The 17,946-nt window shown below is 37.9% G+C and overlaps 1 protein-coding gene across 3 annotated transcripts in view; it reads left to right on the forward strand.

Annotated features, from left to right (window-relative positions):
* The first annotated feature begins 43 nt into the window (after positions 1–43).
* The window catches only part of LOC101852116, a 39,753-nt gene continuing 21,850 nt past the window's right edge, over positions 44–17,946 (forward strand). For 2 of the 3 annotated variants that reach the window (XM_005106195.3, XM_005106196.3), the window contains exons 1-4: positions 44–1,003; positions 7,372–7,599; positions 11,133–11,246; positions 16,038–16,719. In XM_005106195.3, coding sequence (XP_005106252.1) covers positions 959–1,003; positions 7,372–7,599; positions 11,133–11,246; positions 16,038–16,719 — 1,069 coding nt within the window. In that variant the 5' untranslated portion in view covers positions 44–958. The remainder of the gene's footprint in view (positions 1,004–7,371; positions 7,600–11,132; positions 11,247–16,037; positions 16,720–17,946) is intronic. The other variant, XM_035971841.1, reaches the window with a different exon arrangement.

Here is a 17,946-nt window from a genome sequence, read left to right on the forward strand (position 1 = left end):
GGGTGTACACATTCTCGTTCTTTAGAACATAGATCTGGACTGTCTGCTTGGGCTTCCTGAATATTCTTCTTACAGATATAAAAAAAAATCCTTTATATATTATCTTGATATAAAAATCAAAGCAATTTGACAAAAGCTATAGGCCTAACAATAATATTAATCATCAGTTTTTCCTTGTTATGAGGGTGAATGCTTAGAAAACCACGACAATAGACGATAGTGAAAGTAAAAAATGTATACAACTTTATGGCACAACTAATCACCAATGAAACTGCTTATTTGTTTATCTTTAATATTATTAAGGCACCAGATACGAGATATTCCTGTTCACTGACATCAGTGATCTCCCCTCCCCATAGATCAATCCCCATAGAAGAATAGCCTAGTTGTCGGTCTTGGGAGCTACCCTGCTAAAAATAGACTTCCAAGAAAACGGAATTTCCACACTGGGCTTAGCTAGGCCAATGATATTATAGATCTCTTATATTAGTGTTTAGGCTACTCTTTTTTGGTTTCAGTTTCCATTCTTCAAGACCAGCAAAATGAAAAAAGGACTACAGCGACTAATGAGGAAGTAGATTTCTTCCTGCTGCATTTGGAAAAAATTGAATCTGACTTTGACTTGTCTTATTTTTATCTCGCACCTGGTGGCCTGGTTACCTGGTAATTTCAGAAGACAGTACAGAAGTTCTCTTTTTAGTCAAACGGCCCTTGATCACGGGTGTTTTCTAAGAAAAGTTTCATGTGCAGACTCGGCTGACTCGAGGTGGTCTAAATTCTAAGTTGTGTCGCCATTATTGTCCTCCTGAGAAAGGTTGGGCCAGGCTGATGTTTCTGAAACTCCTTAAATTTAGTCTTGTTTCATCCTAATTTTGGATATCCTATCAATGTAACTTCTAATTTGGAATGATAACTCTTTAAACTGGACAGACAAGCTACTAACTATCAATCATCATCAATGATGGAGAAGAAGGACACGAACGTGCATTCGACGGAAGGCTCGGTAGGTATCCCTAATTTTTATTGACTTCGAGATCCTTGTTTGTGACTTGTGGTTGTACTGACTGGATCTTCGTCACTTTCATGTCTGTGTGATATCATGTCGGCCCGATCTGTGTAGCTAACAAACTTCAACTTCAGTTAACGTTTGTAACTAGATCTATATAGATCTAACATTCTTGTGGTAAGATCTACCAGCTCCTTGCAAATCTTAATCAGTTAGCATTATAATTTAAGTCTCCAAATTAAATAGGCTCCTATCAATACTGTCGTCGAACTTATGGGTTCCGTAAGACAGCGGCGCTTTTTCGGTATAGTTCCCACTCCGCAATTGTTATTCGCTGGTTTTTGGCCCCAAGAGAAGCAGGGGTTTCAGGGGGACAAGCCCCTGACCTAATAAAAATATGGTGGGGGGATTCAGGGGGGCATGCCCCCCTGAATTTTACCATAATTTGATGTTTTGCAGTTGTTAGGTTTGATATCTTAGCTCGCCGCGGATCAAACGCATTAGATGTAGATCTAGGCTCAAATAAGGCAGGTGGGAACTAAGGAAAAAGCACCCAGACAGCCACCCATTGTCGAGGAGAAAAGTGGCCGCCTTAGACAGGTCGTGGGCCATCTCTGGCAGGACTGATCTAAATGAAGAAAACATCTTTCCCTTCAGAGGTTTCTCCGCTAAAGATCCCGCTTACGTTCCCGGTCGCTTAAGATCCTGCTGTTGCAGAAATTTTATTACACAAAAATTATCACCAGTAAGATCCCATCTGGTTCACTCTGGAGGTCTACATCCGGTTAAGATAATCCGCCTTTCAGATCATAATTTATAGAACAAAAAGCCGGGCGGGCACAGCCGATGAGTGAAAAGTTGAGATTGACATTGCACTGTCCGTCACGTCACAGATCAGCCAATCTTGTGAATGTGATCTCATGTGCATTGTAGAACTCTATGAAAAATGGTACAGTGTTTGCCCCAGACGAGATGAGAAGCCGTTCTGTGTCGGATGCAACACAGATTTTACCATTAGACACATCTTAACCGAATGTCTAGACTTTGGAGAGATCCGAAGGAAATACTATAAATGCAAGAAATTGCAAGACATTTTTTCCGTCGTTGTTCCCAGCAGAATTTTGAATTTTATAAAGGCTATTGGCCTTTATGGCAAATTGTAAAGTGAAATTGATACTATTTAAAATTTTTATGTTAACTAGAAAAATTGTTTTAGATCGAAAATTTATATATATCTACACTGATATTTTAAAACATTTTAACATTTTAAAGGCTAAAAGCTAACCAACCGTGCAGTGAACTGTTGCGAATGCAAACAACTAGTGTTTCGCGCGCTCATATGACCTTACGCAGTTGCGAGCGCCGTAAAACCCTATACTACTACTACTACCGAGACGGGATCACACGGAAGGGCAATTCTGGATAAACATATGGCTCCTTGCGACTCAAGATAGGATAAAGTGAAAATGGCATGCCTCATGCCATAATATGATTGTGATTGGTCATGAAGGTTGACCACTCATATGTCATAAACTCACCCAGGGGTCATGTCAGTTCAGTTTAGAGTGAAGGGAGACCATATGACGGGTTGTTAGCCTTAACATGGCTCACAGTTTATACCTTCCCTTGGTGCGTTGGCTAAGATCACGTTCGCCTAAGATCGTGCATTTTCCTTGCTCCCGAGCACCGTGATCTTAGGCAGAGACTACTACTGTATTATGGTTTTTCTTCTTTTGAAAAAGCATTGGGGGGAAGAATAAAGATAGTTTTTTATGCTACTTTATTTGTTGCAAGCTTTGTCCAGTTGTAAAACAAAACGTACAAAAATTATCAGACGAGGAAGCTAGCTAGACTGTCGAGTGACTGAGTGCCATGGTAAAAGAAACAAATTGGTCGCCACCACGAGCGACACTTTTGTCGCAAGTTTTTTGTTTGTTTTGTAAGTGTTCGCAACTGCATAAGTTCAAATGAGCGCGCAAGACACATTATAAACATTTTCAGTTGGTAGGAAATTTTGAATATTGCCCGGGTGGTGACTGAAGCCTACTCTTATTGAATTTGGACCACCAAGGGATCTTTAACATGCTCAACTTGCACATGGGAGCTCCGAGATTTTTCACCCTTGTCCGAGAAGGCAACGTGTAGATCTTTCACCATAAGATTAGAGGTGTGGCTGAAAGACAACAATAAGAAGAAGGAGCCAAGGAGTAGCAGTAGACTGCAGAAAGAGCCAGGAGCCAAGGAGGAGGCAAAGGTGAGAGGATGGGGGCAGAAAGTGGAGACGAAAGCAGACGACAGAACATTGCTAGAGAGCAGGAAAGGAGGATGAAAGGAAACAAATTTAGAGAAGAAAATTTTCCGTCGCTATCCGGATTTGAACCCGGGACCTATTGGATGAGAGGTGAACACTTTAACCTCCAGACCACGAGAGCCCCCCTGCATGAAACAGCTCAGTATGACCTGTTCGAAACCTCTGGGACTTCATCGTGAAGGATGTATTATTGTGCTGACTCGCAGGCACTACCTTTGTTGTTTCTTTTACTTGTACTGAATGCCGTTAAATTTCTGTCTGCCCCGCTCAATATCAGCTACGAGGCTCGAAAGACAAAAAAGTGACTTTTCATGAAATTTTTGTTTTTTGGATCTATTGAAAGTTTGATGTCTTCTGCTTCATTTAAGATAAAAATAAACAACTATAATCGACTATAAATATTTTATTTTGATTTATTTTGGAGGTGTGTGTGGTTTGTTGTGAGCTTGGGTGACGAGATAAAGGAATTTGGACCTTGCTAGTGTGTAGGTGTGAGATTATTTTTTGAACCATTACCTTATGGCCACCTTTGCTTTGACCAAATATCGTGTATAGTAGAGAATCTTTCCTTCAAAGTTTTTCATTCGCAGCTATTTTTAGATTTTGACCCCTTTTCGAGCATGAATGGTCAGAAATTTAAACAACTCTGATTTGTAAAACGGAGTAAAAACGGTCACTTTTGGCTCACCTCAAGCTTGTTTACGTTAACAGCTGACTGTGTGGGCGTGCCCTGCTAGCTGTTATCATCTGTTGATCTTTCAGTTTTACACTTGGATTGACTTTTAAAATCCGTTTTCATTGTGTTTTAGAGCTTTTAAAAGATTAATTAACCTTCCTCTAGATCTCTCAAAGCAGACTCCTTACCAAGAGGCCAGCGAGGCGGTCTATGTGCATATGTGTTGGTGTGTTTGTATGTGTGTGTGTGTGTTTATATGTGTGTGTGTGTTTGTGTGTGTGTGTGTGTATATGTGTGTGTGTGTATGTGTGCTCTTGTATGTTTATGGTGCTATTGCAAACGTATAATTAGGTAGTATAAACACGGCATGTAAGCAGACTGGCGGCCTTCCGAGCGCATGATTTCGGTGAAAAGGGGGCAATTCAGAGCTCTGTTCCTTCGCTCTTTTGCTATAAACACCAAATGCTGAACACTTTGAAAAACTTCAGGTTTTCTTCGTTACAATAGTGCAATGTTTGTTTATATCCGAGTATTTGGAGCTGGAGAATCGCCATGGAAAGGGAAGCCCTCGCGGTCGGAATGCGAGGTCGGCAGGTTCAATATTGAAACCCATGCATTCGAATGCTTTGCAGGAAGATTCATGTTTTAATACCGTCTTTTCATTTGCGGAGAGCTATACTGCTTTGAGCTTGGTTTCCCGTGGTTATTATTTTTGGCCTTTGGCGTTTTTGGATAGAAAATCTTGAAAAAAGTGTCTAAATTTTTAAAGATCATTTTTAACACGAAGTGTGTAAAATACTGGCAAAAAAAATTCAATAGAAAGAACGATTCTTTTTCTATTAGAATAAAGTCGTTGGCTTGGAATTATTTTGCTTGAATCCTTCCGCGAAATTCCGGGGAGTACTCAGTATACTACAGTATAGCCGACTCGTCTGCCGCGGAGACTGATGCGGCGCCGGCCGAGACAACGTTCGGTGTTTTTATTGAAATAACGACAGATCATCGTGTTTGAGGCAATAGAAAACTGATTTGTAATGCTCTCACAGTCTTTAAAAAAAAAAAAGGCTTCATTTCTTTGTTATTCTGATTGTACTCTGTTAATGTAGAGATGTTTGGTGCACTTGGTACTCATTTATTATCTGTTAATCATGGGGTTGCAGCCAGTTAGCGACTTCAGCAATATTTGATTATTATGTTAAATTGAAACAGCTGCCATTCTCTAAAACGTTGACTGAGAGTTATAAAAGTATGGTATCAAAATTCTCAGGAGGCATAGGCCTTTCATATGAAACAGACGAATTTGACATACAGCTACTTTGAAAAATTAGTATCTGGTATCTAGCATAACGCTAATATTTTGTTGTATTTGACGTGAAGTCCATTCTCGTGAAAATTTTGTTTTGTCCATAAGTTTTTTCTCTGTATATGAATAGTTTTCTACTTCCGTATATTACCTTGTAGTGGCATAGACAAGATAACTGCTAAATTTCAAGTCTCTATCTCAATTCTAAGACCCCTGTTGCTATGGAAACATGTTGATCAACTTCAGAGGCCATATTCTCCTTTTCGTGTTTCCTCACCTCACACAATTAAAAGTTCTGTATTTTCGTCAAATATGGTAATATTTACTTCATTCTTATTTTAATTGTAGGGAAAAGGTGATAGTTTTTGAAAATAACGTTAACTCAGTTTTGAAATTTTCTTCATATGACTGATATTGACCGGCAGGGACACATTTGAGTTTTGTGGGCGGTTGGCGGGTGCTCTGGTGTGGTTTACTCCTTCTTTCCTTCAAATGTCTGTCGTCCTTTTCTCCCCTTCTTCTTTTTTATGTTTGTTACTCTCTCGTAAAACCTCAAATCTTCTGGCGCTCATATGACCTTGCAGTTGCGAGCGCCGTAAAACCTCTACTAAAACAAATAAAACAAAATTTGAGTTTTTTGTTGCTATACTGTAATGTATTTTCGCATTATCTAAATTTTTTGCAGATGGCCATTAGGGCAGGTTTGACTGTACATTAGGACAACCACAAAGTTCTCTTTTTCTTCTTTGCATTCCCTGCTAGATCTCAGTTAGTTGACTGCTGGTTCTTCTCTGATTATAGTGTAATTTTTTGGATGCAAAACAAGACCCTTGCTTTAGAAGTCCTGTGAAAATCACTCTAGGAAGTCTTTGAAGAGCTTTTCTTGCAACTGCTTCAATTTTTTTTTTTACAAAATCTGTAAAAGATCAAATGAAGTTGTCCAGTTTAATGATGCCAATAATCAACATCTATTGTTTGCTGATCTTATTCTTCTTTGCATGCCCTGCTAGATCTCAGTGGTAGTTGACTGCTGGTTTTTCTCTGATTATAGTGATAGTTTTTTGGATGCAAAACAAGACCCTTGCTTTAAAAGTCCCGTGAAAATCACTCTTTGAAGTCTTTGAAGAGCTTTTCTGTTTCTTGCTACTGCTTCAATTTCTCTTTTACAAAATCTTATAAAAGATAAAATGAAGTTATCTAGTTCAATGGTGCTAATAATCAACAACTATTGTTTCCCGATCTTAGTTCAAAATGATTTCAAATTACGCTGTTGCTCAAATGCAATTGTTCTGGGTTTTTACACAGTGCATCTGAGAGAATTGAGCATCTTTGAGGCTAGGCAGTTGATGCTATTTAACAGAGGTCAACATTAAGGCCCTCCTATATAGCAAACCCCATTATACTCTCAGCTTCCTTCTCATCCCAAGGTTGACGGTATAACCTGATTTGACTGAACTGAGGAATATATATCTTTAACTAATTAATTAATTTTTTTTTTGAGGGGAAGGGGAGAAGACAAAAGTATGGTTAATTATTATTTTGGTTTAGATTTAATTTATTTCATTGAATTAAAAAAATGGGCTGAATTTTGGAACTTTTCATAAAAATTCTTACTAATCTACCATCAATTCAAAAGAGTCTGTAGACGCAGAGATTAGGTTGAACAAATTGTCTGATTCTATTCTTATTAGTTGATAAGCTCCTGTGTCACCCTCTGTGCAAACAGGCCAAAACTGCAAAGGGAGATCATCTCAGTGGCCATTGAGAAAATAAAGTTGTCATGCTCCGCATTATAGGGGCTAAGGACCAGAGAACCAACTTGCACTCTTAGGGTTTTCCTTAGTGGCATTTAAAATGTTCTGTTCTCTGTTTTTGTATCTAAAGGGGCATCTTAAGTTTAGTTCGTCAAGAATTTGTCTTTTCCTCCCCATTTTTAAAAACGAAACGAGAACAACATCTTTCCTACCAGCTTTTAGAGTAATCTTACAGACAGGTCTTTAGAAAATGCAAGAAGGGAACAAGTGGAAGTTTTTAGTCTGTATTGTAATCATAGTATTTGAATACTGCTGTTACAGCCTGAAATGCCACAAGATGTAAAACATTCACCCAGTGGGCACCAAGGCGGAAGTTTGCCAGCTTCAGAAGAGTATGATCCAGACTTCATCTCCTTCATGGTGAAACTCAAATTGAAAACTGTCTGTCCTTTGCAAATGCAAATGGATGCAGATAGAATTGTTTTCTTGAAGGGTAAAGCTCAGAGGCAGACTGATATGCATAATGCTTTGCGGGATGCTGAGAAGAAGGTTAGTGTTATTCGTAATGAAAAGTGAGCTCGTCTTTAACAAAGTATATGAAAAATGGAACTCCAATTCTACTTAAATCTTTGTTATTTAAACAAGTATGTTAATCTTGTATTTTTTTGTTGTTGCGTTCTTCACATTTTTGCTTCTTTCACGGCTTCACTTTTCTCTCGATTCTGTGACTTTTAGTTAGCGTGACTCAGCAGCCCGCCGAAACTCCCCAGCATCAGGGTCTCAGGTTTAATGAGCCCTGAAGCGACTTTGCTGGTTTCGGTTAAGAAGTTAGCATTTTTGTCTACATTTGAAATGATATAACTTCTTCCCCATCCCACACAGCAAATCATTACAGTGATGTATTAAAAGCTCAATGTTTTGAGATTTATTCTGCGTTAGAATGGTTAATTTTTGTGCATTAGTTTTTGTTCTAGACAAATGTTTATAGAGTGCCCAATATGTCCCATTTAGTTATATACTTATGAATAAATGATTGTTTATTTAAAAACAGCACGACAGATCTCTCCTAAATCTGTGTTATCAAGCTGACTACATATATCATAATCATGTCTTTTACCATGAGGAATCTTAAATCTGCGCGGGTAGTAATAGTCAAGTTATAAGAGAAGAAAGATGCACTTTTGCATTTTTTGACAAAATACTCTCAGCGTTGGCTCTTATTTTACTATTAAACAAGAGAAAGGCACTCTAAATTTGTTCATGAATCATGCTGTGTCTGTGGCAGCTTGCATACTAATAAGAAAGATATATTTTGCGATTTTAAAAAACTACAAAAACTTTGTAAATGCATGGGAGATAAACTTCTTGCATGGAATAAAAACAATGAAAGCTAACACATTTATTCTTAATTTTGTGTCGGAAATATATGCACAGACACTTAAGAATGTAAAGAAATCAGATTAACGCTGTCAGTTATTACAAATGGTCTAGAAACGAAATTAAAAGCTGGAAAAGTCTAGTGCTGATTCAGTGCCACTGGAAAGCTAGAAATTATTCTGGAAACCCAGTTACGATAAGTCATCCCTTTTATTCAGTCGACTTAGAAAACCTAATCCTAGCGTTGTAAGAATAGTTAGAATTTAAGGAGTGTAACAGATAGGCTACTGCTCGTGTATTGCACTGTAGATGTATTCTGGCTCTAAAATCGATTTGTACTTCTTCATAGATAGAGACACTACAGGGTAATTTCTATAAACTTCCGAGAAAACATGGGAATATTCACGATTGTATTAGATACATAAAGTTGTATGTGGAGGAATAATTAATTCTAAGCGAATTTTGTGCCAGATGGATAAAGTTGTAAAATTACATCTTTCTATTATATGCGCTGATACCATCTTTTCTGAGTATCTCCTTCAATGTTTTGTTGTTCATGTTCCAAAAGTTTAACAGTTTTTGTCATGCCGTTTCTTTTAATATTGATTTTTTTCATTCACTCTTGTCTGAAAAATTTTACAATATAGCTTTGCTGACTTCAGCGCGTCTAATGAAATATCTAGACAAGTTACAATGTCCGTTCCTTTTTGAGTCTCAAGAGCAGAAATGCATAATTACCATGAATACAAGGATGCACCTAAAATTTTAAATTGAAAAGTACGAAAAGCTAAGTCAGCCCAGACAGGGCGGCGACAGGGAGCTGAACCCTGTGACCCTGACGTGATAAGGCATTCGGCAGGGAACCCCTCACTGCAACAAATTCCGTTGCTGGTGCCCGTGCTTTGTGTAGCAAAGATTATGTGTTTAGGAATGCAACTATCTGCATGTTTGTCTGCAAGAATTTTAAGATGAGCAATCAATGTTCAGATAAGAACATCCAATCCCAGCAGAAAGACCGAGATACTTGATAAAAATGTTCTGCCCTCTTGGGAATTGAATTCGTGTCTCTTGCATTTGACTGCGGAGCACCTAACTGCTACACCATAGGCACTGGTTATGGAAGAGTGAACACACACACAAAAATTTGGGGTAAGGGGGGAAGAAAGGGGGAGGAGAGAGAAAAATAACATTATACCGATGATTTCTTATTTGTAAAATCGTATTCAAGCATGTTACTTTGTATGGACCAAATGCAATAACAAAATAATGAGAGAAATCCAGCTTTTTAAGGGTACCAACCTGAACCTTGCCATTAGTGTTCTCTGAAGAGCCACTTTCATTGTTAGTTAAGTCAACAGTTAGAATTGACTCCTGTTAGTGCTGTTGTAACATTTCTAGAATTTTAGCTCTTTTCCTACATAATTTTTTTCAGTGAACACTTAGTCAGAACGTAGTTGTCAATAAACAAATAACCCAAAAACAAATTAAAGAGATTGCCCTAATATTCTTCTTCCATTAAAGAAAGGGGTACTATGGATGGAGAGAATTGGAAGTGAGGTGTAAGAGTCTCATGCTCTTGGTGCAAGACTCAAATTGACTTTTTTGATGTGATTGATAATCCAGATGAAGAACTAATTTAGACTTTAAAATCTAGGTTAGATCTTCCATTCATTGCCTACACAGCTTCTGCTCTGTGGAGAGTGCACCGAACTCTTTCATGTCATTTTATTTGTTCTTCAGAGGAAAACTTTTGTGACTCTGAATGACTACAGTTCGAGGCATCTTTTGTTTCATCGATTACTTACATATGATGCTGATGTTATATTTTTTTCAAAAAGCATACGGTCACAGTACAATTTATCCAATATTTCCCAAACCTATATATTTAAAAAAAAGAAAATTGGACCAGCAGCCTTTTTTCCGACACTAAAATACTCAGCCAGTAATTAAACATTTTTTTTTGTGTGTGCGAATTTTCTATCTTTTGTTTTGTCAGTTGAGTTGAGTAACAATTCTGCATTGTGCAGTGCTTAGCGCCTTCCCTTACGGAATAATGCATAAATAGTCATTATTATTATTATTGTTATTATTTATTATTTGGTTTATTATTATCATTATTTTTTAAAAAATATTATCATCATCATTATTATTATTATTATTATTATTATTATTATTATTATTGTCATTATTATTAATATTATTTTTACTATTATTACTATTGTTTTTGTTATAATAATTATTATTCTTTCCGACTTTGGTTCTGTTTTCTTTTCATAGCTCTTAGAATAGCATACTTTCACTTTCACCAAAACTGAAATTGCTAGGACTAAAGTTACCTCAACTTCTTGGCCTCTAATGATTACAGTAAAAAATCAAGTAAACTATCTATTCTTTATATCAATATCATCATGCACTTGTGCTTTATGAAAGAAGGTAAACTTACATGGTCTTTGAAAAGTTGGCAAGAAAATAGGTGATAAAATTTGGATAACCCACATTGATTTATATACTTCAACCAGTTTTGTAGTCACTACAATAACTGAATTATTGTGATAAATGAAAATTTAATTTCTAATGGCCCACAAATGAATTGTGCACTTTGTAGCAAACAAGCACACAGTTTTTGTCAAATTTCAATCAAAACTTTTAGTGCATGCCAAAGTCTTTTGTGTCAATTTTGATAAATTACCTGGTACCTTTCTCAGGTACTTGACTGCAGGGATTTTCTGAGCAGTCTTACGCGGGATAAAGTTGGGACAGATACGCTGAGGATGGAAGAGGATAACGTTTCAACTAAGTTTGTGGTTACCATGGACGAGGTAATGTCATACATAATTGGTTGTTGTTACTGTTGTTGGCGATGGAGCAGTTCTTTTTGCTGATGAAGTTGTTAATGTTTGGATTGTTGTTTTTAGTGATGATTGTGCTATCATTGTCTCACTCGGTCCAATAAGCCTTTGTTTTTTTTGCTGTTTAGTGAAATGCTGTGTTATAAAAGGTGTCCTTTTGCATTGCTATAAAAAAATTCCTGTACTTTGTATAAACCTTCTTTTGTTCTTAATGGGACTACATTGAAGAGTGTTTCATTCTATGCATAATTTACGTTTGTCTAGGCTTCTTGCTTTAATTTGATCAATAAGTTTAATTAATTGTGTTTTATTTAAAAGGTGAAGCTTTGAACTCTTTTTACGTTTTGCTCTGCGCCAGCTCTCAGTTCTCAAACAATTTATACCAAAGAAAAAGAATTCACCATTATTGCAAGCCATTTGGGCATCACCACTAGCGATATCAGCTTTGTGCATCTTTACGTTTTACCTCCAGAGAGGTATCTGAGGTATTCTAAGATGTCCAAAACCACCCAACTCTGCCAGAGATATTGGACAAATGTGAGAAAAACTTCAGATGAAGAGGGGTGACTTTGGATAGTGTGTTTCATGTATCAAATTTTTTTTTTGAGAGGCAAAACTTTGACATAGCAGACATCTATACACCTACCTTTTGTCTGATGTGTGAAAGTGTATTTCACACTCACTGGAAATCGTAGAAAACAGTATTCCAACCCTATCTATAAACCAGTATGCTTTTATGCACATGTTATTTGTTTACTTGAAATCTCTCCTTATCATTGTAAAACACCCGCCCCCGGGGCAGTGCTACCGCCTGAAGTGTCTTTAGGCCATTCCCAAAGGGAGACATTAACATGGTCTTATGCTCAGCAGAATTGCAAATGAACTGCAACAGGGAACTGCAGCTTTTTCTTTCCTAATCCTTACCATCGTTATTTTTCCTCTACTTCTGTTGTATGTTTGTACTCTCTTGACCCGCTATTTCTAGGGTGCCTTGACAGTCGAAGCAGATGTTGTGCTGTTGAAGCTAGAGAGGTGAGCATAGTAAGCCTGATTCCCTGTATGGACTTGTCTGTTGACATCCTCCCCTTGGCGCTCGTATGACCTTATGCATTTGCGATCGCCGGAAAAATTCTACTAAAACTAAACTAAACATTGTAAAACAAAGCTCAGTGATACCTGTAATAAGCAGCTAGTTTTTACAGTGATAAAAGAGATAAAAAGAGTTCTTTGCCATGTTAGTTTCTGAGTCTGTCAACGTCTGGATTGGGTGAGAGCACAGCATTCATGAAAGTGCTCCATTTGCTAAGCTCTTATCTCTTTTTCTTTCTGAGGGATGAACTCGGGTTCTAATCCAGGTATGGTTTTTCTTGAACATGGGCTGTTTGATGAGTTTTCATGGCTCCCCATTATGTCCTAACGGAAAGGGGCAGAAAATTGGAGATCCACCATCTCAAATGACCTGACAGTTATATAGTGTTATGGATGGGGGGGGGGTATACCACAACCAACTCAAGAAAGGTGCAGGAAACAAAGTTGGCTGATTAGAAAATGCTGCTCAGAATTTTTTTTTCAAAATTAGCTTCAAATATGTTGCTCTTTGTTTAATCTTTTGGAAATGAAATTCAAATGCACTGGAGACTTCAATTAGAATAGAAACAGTAACGGATGTCAAGGATTTCCATTTTAAAGGCAAACTTGTAGGAGCTGTTTGACCTTTTTGTTTAACCTTGAGTTGGAGGAGGAAGAACTGCTCTCATTTTACAATGGCCAAATCTTCCACAGGTGGATTGATGAAAGCACTGGCAATCTTATTAGATTTACGATTGACTTAGGTAAGAAACTTAAAGTCACCCTCTTCATCGTTCTCTGACACCATTTTCACGACGAAGTGGACACCGTTCTCAGTGATCCAAAGTTCAATGACAACAAAGTTACATTCTTTAGGTTCTACGGGAAAGGTGCCACTTTCAATCCAGAGTCCAGAAAGCCAGTCTTTTCCGGTAGATTTTGTTCATATGCCAGATTTCTGACATGGTCACATTGTTCATCAAGACAAAGGACATATAGCATATTATTATGAGAAACATCAGGTTTGAAGAACACCCTTCTACATTTTGTCTAAGACTCTGAGAGTTTCTTCCCCAGAGGATCATCAAGAGGGGGGGGGCTTATGAAACCTGGTACTTGTCAAAATCATGAAATCGAAAAAACTGACATTTTTCAGCCCATTGTTTATTTTTATCTTTGTTTTTTTTTTTTTTTGCTCAACACCTTTTATGCCCTTCTGAAAACACATTTATGTGTGTATTTTGCTGAAAAACTTCAATCAAAGGCACGGAAATGGTAAATTTGCTATTTTCAAGGACACTCAAGCTTTGGAAGTCATTTAACTTTGGCACCATTTTCTGGCTAAGTTTACTTTTGACCCCAGGGGACACCCATCTCCTTCAATCACAAATATCTCGGCCTTGATTCAAGATAGATGGTTATTATTTTTTCGTCAAATGTCAAAAGCAAGATAAATGAATCAATAACTCCATATGCCCAAAAATTGAGGAGTGCCTTATTCCACCATGTCTTGACACATTAAAAAAAGGTTAATTCTTACTTGTGGTTTACTAGATTCAACAGCACATTCTGTTATCTTCAGACTTTTTTTTCACAACTGAAATTTCAGACAGTCCAGTATACCTATACATCTAATATGTTTTGCTATTTTATATCTTGTATTGTTTGACAGCTGAGAGACTGACATGTGCGGGTGGTTGGCGGGTGCTCTGGTGTGGTTTGCTCCTTCTTTCCTATCAAACATCTATCATCCTTATCTCCTTCTTTTTTGTGTTTGTTACTCTCTTGTAACACTTCTAATCTTCGACACTTTTTTGACTTTATTGTGTTGCAAGTGCCGTAAAACTCTTACTAAAACTAAAGACTGACTTGTTGTTTTAGGGTTATCTTTGTAGACAAAGCAGCTTCCATCAGTGCCAGGAGACAATAGCCTTGCACCATGTATAGTGTCTTGAACTTCATCAACTGGCTGGTCAGGCAGTGGCAATCTCTCCAATTCTAAGCACGGGCCTTTTGTCACGACTTCAGTGTTTCTTGAGGCTTTACTCTGTGGCAATTTTCCTTTGACTGCTGGACAAGTGTTTCCTCAAACCTATAAAAGTCCTTCAGAATGTCTGTCTGTGGGATCTGATGTTTTAGGAAGCTACCATAGTCTCAGATGTATGGATGGCCTCCATACATGTTTTGTTATATATGTGTAAGATGTCTTTGTGCTGTAGTTGTGGCTTGCCTGTAGAAAGCTTCCCCTGAGTCAATTCCTGAAAGAGGTCCTTGCGTACAGTGCAGCTATCATCAGGTGCACCGTTTGGTAGAATTATGCCTGACATTGTTAGCTTAATACTGAGACTGGGAAAGATGCATTACATATGAACAATGTTTTTGCACTCAGTCCTGGACTTGTACTAGTGCAGGAATATGTTCACAAAACAGACTCTGTAATTCTTGGTATTGGTTTATTTTGTCAGTGTTGTTTTGGTAGCATGCACGAGGTGGTAGCCATCTTTTTATTGTTTTTCTCTTCTCAATGTAGAGTAATAGAGATGGAAGGGGTGGAAGGAAAAGAGAAGAAAGAGAATGAGAGAGAGAAAGTGATGCTTCCGAATTTGAAGCATGAACATTTTCCAGCTGGTAGTCAGGGATTTAAATGTTAGATGGGGAGTCATCATGCTATCCCATGAACATTTTGTATTCAGACACAATGAGTCTGAAGTCAACTGGTCAAGGGCTGATAAGGAGTTGCATGTCTTCAATGAAGTGAGTTCTGGCAGCTTTTTCTTCTCCAAAACTGAAGCTAACTGGACTCTTGTCTTTGTTCTACTTTATGAGACAGTACCAATTGACATGGTTCTGAGACCAATCCTGATCAAAAAAGATTTATAGCGAAGCAACAAAGATTACTCCCAAAGTGGGTAGAGTGCGTAACCTCTCACTCGTACTTCACTCTGCTGAGACTTTTTTGCTGAAATGTTATAGAACGTGAGGCTGTAGTTTCTTTTCTGAAAGAATTTTATGGTACTGAGAAGCTTTAAAGTCTTGTCGAACAATTGCATTGCCAATTGCTCCCCCAATGGTTATTTTATTTGTATGGGGGAGGGTGTATTTTGTCATGTAAGGCATTAGAAGAGGCTTAGTAAGGTCAATGACCTGCCCATTCCCCACTACTTTTGCATCTAAGATGAACCAGCAATATGCAAATGTTGCCAAGTTCTAGGAGACAGGATACACATAGATTTATAGTGAGAAAAGAGATAAGGTTGGGAAAGGAGAAAGTGACAAGGAATGTAGTTTTAGGATTCATACTCTACAAGAAAGGTAAAGATTGATCCGAATTTCTTCAGCTCTAAATCATAAAACAGGAATGATTAAGAAAAACAAAAAGCTAACAGCTTGAAAAAGATATGGATACACTGCTCAGATTATTGGGGACAATTTTCAGGACTCTAGATTTTGAAATAGTGCTTTGAGGAAAGAGGAAACCTGTTAATAAGCCATGTATGTTTTTGGTCAAGGGCCATAAGAACAGGGGCTGCTAACCCCCAGGCTTTGAGCACCCTCTGTTGTATTATCATGAGGGTTGTCATAGTCTGTGCATACATGTAGGACTTTGGAAGTGTCTGGAAAAAATAACTGTAGGTGAAAAACTTTAGAGCTTTGCTTAATGATGACAAATCTGTACACATCTCCATTTTTCAGAAAACCTATGACCTTCACGAGTACATACGGGAAAAATATTCTGCACCTGCAAAAACAAATGTGAAAGGGAAAGATTTGAGGGTTCAACTGGAACAGGAATCTACTGAAGGACTGGATGAGACAGCAGATAGCCCTGATTATTGGAAGCAAGAGGACATTGAAAGGAGAAAATATGATCAGCCTTCAGAAGCGGCACATTCCTTTTTGGAAAATGCAAGAACTTCTGAAACTGAATACTATGAGTTTGTTTATATTCCTCCAGAAAAACTTGTTTATGTCGAAAAGTTTATACCCAAGCTTCTGAGAAATAATGACGCTGAGTGCAAGATTTCTGATGAAGGAATTGAACTTAAAAGCAGATCAAGAAAGAGTGTAAAGATTGGATACGACCTTGTTCAAGAGAGAATGAAAGAAGTTGAAGAAGAATGTATCCCATTTTACAAGCCTGAAAAATTGTCAACAGACAAAGGTAGCAAAATTTGGGATGAAATATCAAACCTATACAATTGCATCATAGTTCCGGTGGCTACAGCACAACCTGTGCGGCAAACAAAGAAGCAGTATGTACCAGTCATTCACCACTTTCAGTTGCAGCGTTCTGCTCTCCACTTGTTCATACTGGAGGGACACATTGACAACATCTGTCTGCAAAGGACAATTCATGTCATTCCTGGCAAAACAGGTATATTTTTCCTCAGCTCATTTTTTTTTAACATTTGGACAGAAATTAAGATTGAACAATCTTGTTAGAAGAGTCAAACTGTAGCTTACTGAGATCAATATTATCTTTAATTTTTTACCGTCCATTTTGTCGTTGTTTGTTGGCACTTCTGATTTATTATTTAATAAGCCTTATTGTTTTATATGTTTAGGATCATTATGTCCCACTTTGTTGCATACAGTCAAACCTGTGTAAGATGGCCGCCCATTGGAGAAAAGTGGCCGTATAAGACAGGTGGCCGTCTTAAGCAGGACTGCTCAAGATGAAGAAAACAAACTATTTCCATCTGAGGTCCCAATCGAAAGTAGCCACATTGTTGTTTTTGTTGTTGTTGTTGGTTTGTATTTTGTTTGTAATTTTTATTTTGTTGCTGATTTTGCACAAGGGTGACAATAAAACGAAATGTATCAGACGAGGAAGACCGAGTGCCATGTTAAAACAAACACATGGGTCGCCACCACTCTGAGAATGAGCGACGCTTCTGTCACAAATTCATGTTGACGTCCTTTGTAACTTTGTTACAAACAGGGTAAACAGTGACCACTCATCTCACTTACGATTTGAGCATGAGTTCTGGGCGGGGCTTATGGGTTATGAGGGATCACTCGCTTACCTCACCAGCAGCTGAAAATTGGTAGCTATTGGTCAACAGCGGGAGGGGCCTACGCAACATGATCGGTTTGAAAGACTACCTAACAACAACAACAGGTGATTGAATTATGACGGATCGCCCACAACGCCAGGGGCCTATGCATAATTTATGACAAAACGTAATGGAGTCACTAAGGTGGCGGTCTAAAACCGGTGTTATTGCTTAGTGTGATAGGGGCTGTGTTGTAAAATATGATGGCCGCGGCCGCGTTGGACAGGTGCCCGTTTTACACAGTAAAATTATATAGAAAAAACGCAAGGGGGGAAATGGAAAGTGGCCGTTTGTACAGGTGGCCGTCTTATGGAGGTGGCCGTTAGGGCAGGTTTGAATGTACATGTCTTTTGCCTTTTTAAAGTTTCTTTCATGTATGGATTGTTGTCAAATCAGAGGGAACATTTTATTTACAGAATTCTCTATTGGTTAAACATGTATTGTAAATATCAGATAAAGGCTGTCAGTGTTTGATATCACATGAAGATAGTCCGAAAAAAAAATCAGAAGAAATGTATATATTTGGGAATACAAGCAAAGTGATG

This window comes from Aplysia californica, unplaced genomic scaffold (genome assembly GCF_000002075.1).
Source record: "Aplysia californica isolate F4 #8 unplaced genomic scaffold, AplCal3.0 scaffold00518, whole genome shotgun sequence".
Taxonomy (NCBI): domain Eukaryota; kingdom Metazoa; phylum Mollusca; class Gastropoda; order Aplysiida; family Aplysiidae; genus Aplysia; species Aplysia californica.